This window comes from Rhinopithecus bieti, unplaced genomic scaffold (genome assembly GCF_001698545.2).
Source record: "Rhinopithecus bieti isolate Rb0 unplaced genomic scaffold, ASM169854v2 scaffold_17772, whole genome shotgun sequence".
Classification (NCBI taxonomy): Eukaryota; Metazoa; Chordata; class Mammalia; order Primates; family Cercopithecidae; genus Rhinopithecus; species Rhinopithecus bieti.
In genome coordinates, this window is record NW_016808887.1 from 141,227 (window position 1) to 151,171 (window position 9,945).

Genomic DNA, 9,945 nt, shown 5'->3' on the forward strand with positions numbered 1-9,945 from the left:
CTATAAACAAATTGACAAAAACTATGATATATCTGTATAATGGAATACTAGAGAGCAATAAAGGTTGACAGAATACTCATACATATTACAATCTCAAAAACACTACTATGCAAGAGAAGCTAAATACAAAACCCTGCCTATTTTATCATTTTATTTGTAGAAAAGATCCCAAAATGCAAATTTTATAGAGACAGTAAGTAGATTAGTGGTTACCTGGGGCCAGCCACAGGCATGAGGATTAACTATAAATGGATATTGGGGATCTTATCCTATGCTAATAGAAATGTCCTAAACTTGGGTTGTGGTGCTGGTTGCACAACCATGTAAATTTTCTTAAAATATCACTAAAGTGTACACTTAACATAGGTGAATTTTATGGTATGTAAGTTATAAATTAAACCTCAATAAAGTTAAAAACAGAAAAGGTCACCCTGATGAAGATAAACTCCCACCTAGTGGCCAAGAAACATGTTTCTCCTGAATTTAGTGATTGTGGACTCATGAGTTGTGTTAGTTGATAGTAAGTGAAAAAAATGATTTGAGCATATTTGTAGGCCATGGGAAATATTTATTAAAATGGTGACCTTGCAGGTTTTACAGTGAGAATTGTAGAATGATGGAAATGTCATCCAGTATGTCAGTGGAGCAGCTGACATCTCTAAAAAGAAGAAGTAAATAAGAATATGTAGGTGTTATTGAAAATAATATCACATAGTGAGAAACAATGTGGCATAATAGAACAAAACTGAAATCAGAATCTTTGGATTTAAATTTGTGTCTATACTTTTGTCTCTCATAATGTCATATAGTTGTAAGAATATACGCATGTAGCCTTTTCAGGTTGGCTTATTTCAGTTATCAACATATATTTATAGTTCATCTATGTTTTATATCTATAGTTCATGGCTTGGTAGCTAATTGCTTTTTATAGCTGGATAGTATTCAATTATATGAATGTACCAGAGTTTATGTATGTATTTATCTATTGAAAGACATTTTGTTTACTTCCCAATTTGGGTAATTATAAATAAATCTGTAATAAACCTCCTAAAAATAAAAAATTCCATTACCCATCTTGTCAAGTCACATTATAGACTCACAACTTCCTAACCTTAAAAACAGTGTTTGTTTTAATTATTTAACAGATATATATTTGGGGTGCAATGTATTTGAACATTGTTTTTTGGAAATATGCTAATTCAATAAGCTATTCTTTTTTATCATACATTTTATTTGAGATTGCCACAGCTTTCTGGACACACACATGCACACACATGAGTAAGCGAAGATAATAGGTTGACCCTGAAAATAGCATAATTTTCAAAAAATTAAAAGGGCTACTCATAATATACAATTAATATGTCAGAGTTTTATTCAACTCATTAATGAGGAAACTAGGAAGACTAATAGGCTCGTTCAAGAGTACGTAACAAAACTATATAAATAGGATTTGGAAACAAAAGAATGTTAGAATAATATTGCTATGTTCAAAACTGGTTAATATCCACAGGAAAAAAAAATAACTTACTTGGCTATCTTTTCTAAATGATAGGAATTATTTCCTATTCTATCAGACAAAAACCTAAAAGTTAATATATAACTTCACAAAGTCTATGACAATCAATATTTCTTAGTTTCATTACTTTTTTTCTAGCCTCTATTTCATTTATTTCTGTTCTTATCTTTATTTCCTTTTTTCTATTAACTTTGGATTTTGCTTTTTCTAGTTCCTTGAGGTGTAATTAACTTTAGATTGATTTTTTGATATCTTTCTTCTTTTTTGATGTACATATTTATTGCTGGAATGATTTTTGCTGCATCTGATAAGTTTTAGTATATTGTGTGACTATTATTGTTTGTATCAAGATATTTCAAAATATTTTTACATTTTCATTTTAAGTTCTTCTTTGCTCCATTGATTGTTTAGCAGTATGTTGCTTAATTTTCATATACTTGTAAATTTTCCAAATTCCAAGTCCTGTTATTGACTTCTTGCTTTATATCAATGTGGTGAGAAAGATACTTGATACTATTTCAATCATTTAAAATTTTCTAAGACTTGTTTTGCTGCCTGACCTATGATCTATCCTGGAGCACATTTCATGTGTTCTTGAGAAAAATATATATTCTCTTGCTGTTTGATAGAATGTTTTTTATGTGTATATTAGGTCCATTTGGTCTAAAGTATAGTTTGAGTCTGACGTTTTCTTATTAATTTCCTATCTGGATTATCTGTCTGTTGTTGAAAGTGGAATATTGAAGTCCATTATGATTATTGCATTATAGTATATATCTCCTTTAAAGTCTATTAATATTGATATATATCATATTTTATATATTATACATACACACACAATTACTACTAGACCTCAGAAATGAGGTTGATGGCAACACAATGATAGTGGGGGACTTCAATACTCCATTGAGAGCACTAGAAAGCTCCAAGACAGAAAGTCAACAAAGAAACAATGGACTTAAAGTACACCCTAGAACAAATGGACTTAACACATATTCACAGAACATTCTACCCGACGACTGCAGAATGTACATTCTGTTCATCAGCACATGGAACATACTCCAAGATAGACCATATGATAGACCACAAAACAAGTCTCAATAAAGATAAGAAAATCAAAATCATTGTCAAGTACTCTCTCAGACCACAGTGTAATACAATTGGAAATCAACTTCAAAAGGAACCCTCAAAACCATGCAAATATATCAAGTTGAATAACCTGCTCCTGAATGATCATTGGGTCACCAATGAAATCAAGATGGAAATTGAAAAATTCTTTGAACTGAATGGTAATAGTGGCACAACCTATCAAAACCTCTGGGATACAGCAAAAGTAGTGCTAAGAGGAAAGTTCATGGCATTAAATGGCGACATCAAAAAGTCTGAAAGAGCACAAATAGGCAATCTAAGGTCACACCTCAAAAAACTCAAAAAACAAGGACAAACCAAACCCAACCCCAGCAGAAAAAGAGAAATAGCAAAGATCAGAGCAGAACTAAATGAAATTGAAATAAAAAAATACGAAAAATAAATGAAACAAAAAGTTGGTTTTTTGAAAAGATAAACAAATATGATAGACCGTTAGTGAGATTAACCAAGAAAAGAAGACAGAAGATCCAAATAACCTCAATTAGAAACAAAATAGGAGACATTACAACTGATATTACAGACATACAAAAGATAATTCAAGGCTACTATAAACACCTTTGTGTGCACAAACTAGAAAACCTAGGGGAGACAGATAAATTCCTGGAAATATACAACCATCCTAGATTAAAGCAGAAAGAAATAGAAGCTCTGAACAGATCAATAATGAGTAGCAAGATTGAAACATTAATAAAAAAAAATGCCAACAACAAAAAAAGTTCAGGACTACATGGATTCACAACTGAATTCTTTCAGACACTGAAAAAATTGGTACCAATCCTACTGAAACTATTCCAAAAGATAGAGGAAGAGGGAATCCTCCCTAAATCATTCTATTAAGCCAGTATTACCCTAATACCAAAACTGGGAAAGGACGTAACATGGAAAGAAAACTACAGACCAATACCACTGATGAACATAGAAGCAAAAGTCCTCAACTCAATACTAGCTAAATGAATTCAACAGCATGTTAAAAAGATAATCTACCATGATCAAGTGGATTTTAAACAAGGGATGCACGGATGATTTAACATACAGAAGTCAACAAATGTGATATACTACATAAACAGAAGTGAAAACAAAAATCATATGATCCTCAATAGATGCATAAAAGCATTTGACAAAATCCAGCATTCTTTTATGATTAAGACCAGCAAAATTGGCATAGAAGGGATATACCTAAATGGGAAAAAGTTGAAAGCATTCCCCCCTGAGAACTGGAACAAGATAAGGGTGCTCACTTTCACCACTTCTATTAAACATCATACTGAAAGTCCTAGCCAGAGCAATCGGACAAGAGAAAAAAATAAAGGGGATCCAAATTGATAATGAGGAAGTCAGACTGTGGCTGTTCACCTATGATATGATCATATACCTAGAAAACCCTAGAGACTTATTTAAAAAGCTCCTGGATCCAATGAATGAATTCAATAAGTTTCTGGATACAAAATCAATGTACACAGATCAGTAGCACTTATATCCACCAACAGCAACCAAGCTGAGAATCAAATCAAGAACTCAACCCGTTTACAACAGCTGCAAAAAGAAACCCTTAAGAATATATGTAACCAAAGAGGTGAAAGATCTCTACAAGGAAAACTACAAAACACTGGTGAAAGAAATCATAGATGTCACAAACAAATGGAAACATCCCATGCTCACAGATGGGTAGAATCAATATTATGAAAATGACCATATTGCAAAAAGCAATCTATAATTTCAATGCAATTCTCATGACAATACCATCATTGTTCTTCACAGAACTAGAAAACAATTCTAAAATTTATAGGGAAAACAAAAAGAGCCCACATAGCCAAAGCAAGACTAAGCAAAAAGAACAAATCTGCAGGTACCACATTACTAGACTTCACACTATACTGCAAGGCTATAGTTACCAGAACAGCATGACACTGATATAAAAACAGGCAAGTAGATCAATAGAACAAAATAGAGGACCCAGAAAAAGACCCAATACTTAACAGCTAACTGATCTTCAACACACAAACAAAAACATAAAGTGTGGAAAGGGCACCCTATTCAACAAGTGGTTCTGGGATAATTGGCAAGCCACATGTAGAAGAATGAAACTGGATCCTCATCATTCACCTTATACAAAAATTAATCAAGATGAATTAAAGACTTAAATCTAACACCTGAAACCATAAAATTCTAGAAGATAACATGGTAAAAGCTCTTCTAGACATTGGCCAAGGCAAAGACTTCATGACTGAGGACCCAAAATCAAATGCAACAAAAACAAAGATAAATAGATGGGACTTAATTAAAAAGCTTCTGCACAGCAAAAGAAATGATCAGCAGAGTAAACAGACAACACACAGAGTAGGAGAAAATCTTCACAAACTGTGCATCAGACAAAGGACCAATATCCAGAATCTACAAGGAATGCAAACAAATCAACAAGAAAAACAACAACAGCAACAAATAATCCTATCAAAAAGTGGGCTAAGGACATGAATAGACAATTCTCAAAAGAAGATATACAGATGACCAACAAACATATGAAAAAATGCTCAACATCACTTATTATCAGGGAATTGCGAATCAAAACCACAATGCGATACCACCTTACTCCTGCAAGAATGGCCATAATTAAAACTTTTTTTTTTTTTTTAAAGATGTTGGTGTGGATGTGGTGAAAAGGGAAAACTTTTACACTGCTGGTGGGAATGTAAACTAGTACAAGCACTGTGAAAAGGACTATGGACATTCCTTAAATAACCAAAAGTAGATCTACCATTTGATCCAGCAATCCCACTCGGGGGCATCTACCCAGAGGCAAATAAGTCATTATATGAAAAAGACCCTTGCTTATGCATGTTTATAGCAGCACAATTCACAATTGCAAAAATATGGGACCAGTCTAAATGACTATCAACCAACAAGTGGACAAAGAACCAACAAGTGGGTAAAGAATTTATGGTATGTATATATAGTGTATACATATGTGTATATATATACACACACACATATACAATGGAATACTACTCAGCCATAAAAAGGAATGAAATAATGGCATCTGCAGTAACCTGGATGGAATTGGAGACCGTTATTCTAAGTGAAGTAACTCAGGAATGGAAAACCAAACATCATATATTCTCATCGTATATTCTCAAATGATAAATCCTCATCATAAACATTTAAAAGTATTGCAGGCTTTAAAAGGAGATATTTTAAGAATCCCGTGTGATGCTTAAGTAGTTAATAGGTGGAAGCTAAGCTATAAGGATGCAAAGCCTTAAGAGTAATATAATGGACTCTGGAGATCTGTGGGAAAGTATGAGAGTGGGGTGAGGGATAAAAGACTACACACTGGGTGCAGTGTACACTGCTTGGGTGATGGGTGCACCAAAATTTCAGAAATCACACCTAAAGAACTTATCCATGTAGCCAAACCCCACCTGTTCTCCCAAACAATTGAAATAACTAATAGTAATAATAATAATAATAATAATAATAATAATAATAATAAAGGTGAGATCCAGAATAAAAAAAGATGAGCCCATGAGGTGCACTTCTTGAGCAACACAATTCAATTTATTTAATTTTACCTCCATGATTGTGAAAATATATTTTTTCAATATTCTAAAGTCACCACTCTCATATACCTACAAAGTTAAAATATTTTTAGAAGAGTTTTCTCTGCCTCTCAATGGAGAGCCAATAGGATGATAAAGCTTGTTTCAAAGAGTATTTGAGGAAGTGAGTGTTCATAGAGATTTTTAAAAATGTTACAATAGGTCGGGCGTGGTGGCTTACACGTGTAATCCCAGTACTTTGGGAGGACGAGGTGGGAGGATCACGAGGTCAGGAGATCGAGACCATCTGGGCTAACATGGTGAAACCCTGTCTCTACTAAAAAATACAGCAAAAATAAGCCGGGCGTGGTGGTGGGCGCCTGCAGTCCCGCTACTTGGGAGACTGAGGCAGGAGAATGTCGTGAACCTGGGAGGCGGAGCTTGCAGTGAGCTGAGATTGCGCCACTGCACTCCAGCGTGGGGGACAGAGCCAGACTCCGTGTAAAAAGAAAGAAAAAAAAAAGAATAAAAATACGATTGCCTTTTATACCAATTTGTAAAAGGAAACAAATTCTGAAGAAACAAGTGTTGATACTTTCTCATTATACATATGCAAATTTCCTCTATTAACACTTTGAATCATTAGTTTTGAATTTAATGTCTCTAAGCTTGAGTGACACAGTAGATACTGTATTTGTTTTCTCATGCATCACCTAAAAAATTTGTGTGAGACTTTCTACAGATGGCAAATACTTGAAAGCTTAAGAAAAGTTGGCAAAACAATTTTGAGAAGATAAATGTTATATAAGCTGGGCCTTCAGGACCTTTGAAAACTAGGAAAATTTTTATTTACTTTTCATAGGATAATGACAGTAGCCATAAGAGACTGGCTCATGTGTTGAAGAAAGAAGAGTTTTCAGAGATGGTGATTAGATGCTTCTCAGCAAAAGTAAATATGTAGAAAGGGAAGCCCAGAAGCAGATGAGAAATATGTAATTATGGAAGTTATTTTAAGTTTTTTGCAACACGAAATTTGAAATAAATATGAAATAAATTTTCTCATGTGTGTTCTTAGAATATCTTCATCATTTATGTGATACATTTCTTGTGTATAAAAAAATGGGTAATGCTTATAAGAGAAGCTAGAAACTCAAAGATAAGCAGACGTCCATAAAGGAAAGAAAGACAAAGTGGAGCTGGGGAATATAAAAATTATTTGTAATCCATTTTGACTGAGTCCAAACTGCTCAGCTGGGCAGTTTCTGGTTTCTCCATATCAATCTTAAAGAAGAAATCAGCAGCCATTTATAAAACAATAACTCCTCATCATAAACATTTAAAAAATATTGCAGGCTTTAAAAGGAGATACTTTAAGAATCCCGTGTGATGCTTAAGTAGTTAACAAGAAGATTTAATTTTCTAATTGCTATTAGAAACTTAGGGGGGAAAAAAAATGGACCAGCATACAGAGCCTACAGAGAAATAAAACTTAAATATCATTGATATTTAAAGTTTTATGTTCCTCTTTCCTCCTAGTTCAAACCAGCTAATACGATTTGCAGGAAATCAGTTGATGAAGAATGTGATTTCACTGAATTTTGCAATGGAAGCCATCCATACTGTTTGCTTGACACTTATGTACGTGATGGAGAATATTGTGATTCAGGTGGAGCCTTCTGTTTTCAAGGAAGGTGTCGAACTTTTGACAAACAATGTGATGATTTAATCGGAAGAGGTAATAATCATAATTTTCTTCTTAGTCCCTAAATTCGGATTATTCCAAAGTCTGTTATTGAATTTTATGGAACAAAAATGTAAACATATGTGTTAATGACTGAATTCTTGCACAGTGTATATTAGTGTTAAAGAAAAGCAAAATTATCTTTTCTTTTTCTTTTTTGAGACAGCGTTTCTCCCTTTCGCCCAGGCTGGAGTGTGGTGGCGTGATCTCAGCTCACTGTAACCTCCGCCTCTTGGGTTCAAGCGATCCTCCTGCTACAGCCTCTGGAGTAGCTGGGATTATAGGAGCACGCCATCATGGCTGGCTAAGATTGTGTTTTTAGTAGAGACGGTGTTTCACCATGTTGGCCAGGCTTGTCTCAAACTCTTAGCCTCAAGTGATCTGCCCACCCCATCCTCCCAAAGTGCTGGGATTACAGGCACGAGCCACTGTGCCTGGTGCAAAAACAAAATTTTCTTGATTGTGAAATACAACAACAAAAAACCTCTCTGAATTTATATGGAAGTCTTGTTCCCACGGAAAAGAAACCTCAAGTGAAAATGCAGTTTTTCAAAATATTGTATAGAATTTGTGGTGGGGGTTTAGTTTGAAGGAAACAAGGTGTTTTAATCAGAGGAAAGCAGGGCGAATCACTGATTAGTTGGGTTTCAAGGGGCTTGCTGATAAGTGAGGGCTTCAGTTCACTACCAATCTAGTCCATTTTGATAATTTCCTATAAATGTCATTTGCTTCATTGGAAGATACAAATTCCTGAACGTATGCGGTGTATGTTCTCTGAGAGTGAAATTTTTCATTGTTAGCCCTCCCTTGAGGTCTTCTCTAACCAGGTCGTAGATCTCTAAATATTGTCTACAGCAATGTGACTGCCAGGAATTTAAGGAGAAGGTGAGATGGAGGTTTTGATGATTATCATAATTTATGGCAAGACAACAGCTATAGACTTTAAAACATTGTTAACATACAAACAAAGAGCTGGGTGCAGTAGCTCATGCCTGTAATCCCAGCACTTTGGGAGGCCAAGGCGGGCAGATCACAAGGTCAGGAGCTCAAGACCAGCCTGGCCAACATGGTGAAACCCTGTCTCTACTAAACATACAAAAATTAGCCAGGTGTGCTCGGGATGAGGCGGGAGAATCGCTTGAATCCCGGGGGGCAGAGGTTGCAGTGAGCTGAGATCATGTCACTGCACTCCAGTCTGGGCGACAGAGCAAGACGCCATCTTGGAAAACAAAAACAAAAACAAAATCATACAAACAAATGACCAGTAAAATTAGGAGGAATGGGACAGTACTCCAGATCTATGATTTAATGTTTCTTTAAGTAAAGCCAGGACTCAATGCTAGGCAGATAAAATTAGAGCCACATAGTGGATTGCCAATCAGGTGTCTTCCAGCTTATGCTATTCACTGTGTATTTAGTATTATCAGTGATTTTGAGAGATTTTAAAGTCCTTTGTGAGAACTGTGGGAGTACAGGGGTATTTGCCCCAAATAATACAATTTTTTTTTGGAAGACAAGCATGACTTCTAAAGCATCTTGATTTTAAAATAATGTATGTCCACTTCTAGAGACCACGTGTTAATGCATCTAGGACGTGATAATTCTGCACTTGACTACCAGTGAGTTTTGTACTTATTTTGAAAACAATCTCACTTTGCTAGCCTCCTGAGGGCAATAGAAGCCCGATGAAAATTTATCCTCAATGGTACCTGTATTTCAACACATTTTTTTTTTTTTTTTTTTTTTTTAATTGGGTTCTAAGATACCTAAGAAGGATCTTTTTTTGGTCCTTCAAAGACTGCAGATGGAAGGAAGGGGGTGCATATTTGTGGGGGCCTAGATCTGCAGCATGGAAAAGCACGGGAGGAGGGCTGACTTAGTGTTTCTAGAGATACTCTGTCTCATTGCTCTGAGAACAAAGCCCTAACCTAGTATCTAGAGATACTCTGTCTTATTATTGCAAGAACAAAGCCCTAACCTAGTATCTAGAGATACTCTGTCTTATT

At 35.0% G+C, this 9,945-nt stretch overlaps 1 protein-coding gene across 1 annotated transcript in view; it reads left to right on the top strand.

Annotated features, from left to right (window-relative positions):
* Nucleotides 1–9,945, top strand: part of LOC108539174 (disintegrin and metalloproteinase domain-containing protein 5-like) — a 136,637-nt gene that overhangs the window by 85,831 nt on the left and 40,861 nt on the right. Inside the window, 1 exon segment of the mRNA XM_017887681.1 lies at nucleotides 7,735–7,933. Coding sequence (XP_017743170.1) covers nucleotides 7,735–7,933 — 199 coding nt within the window.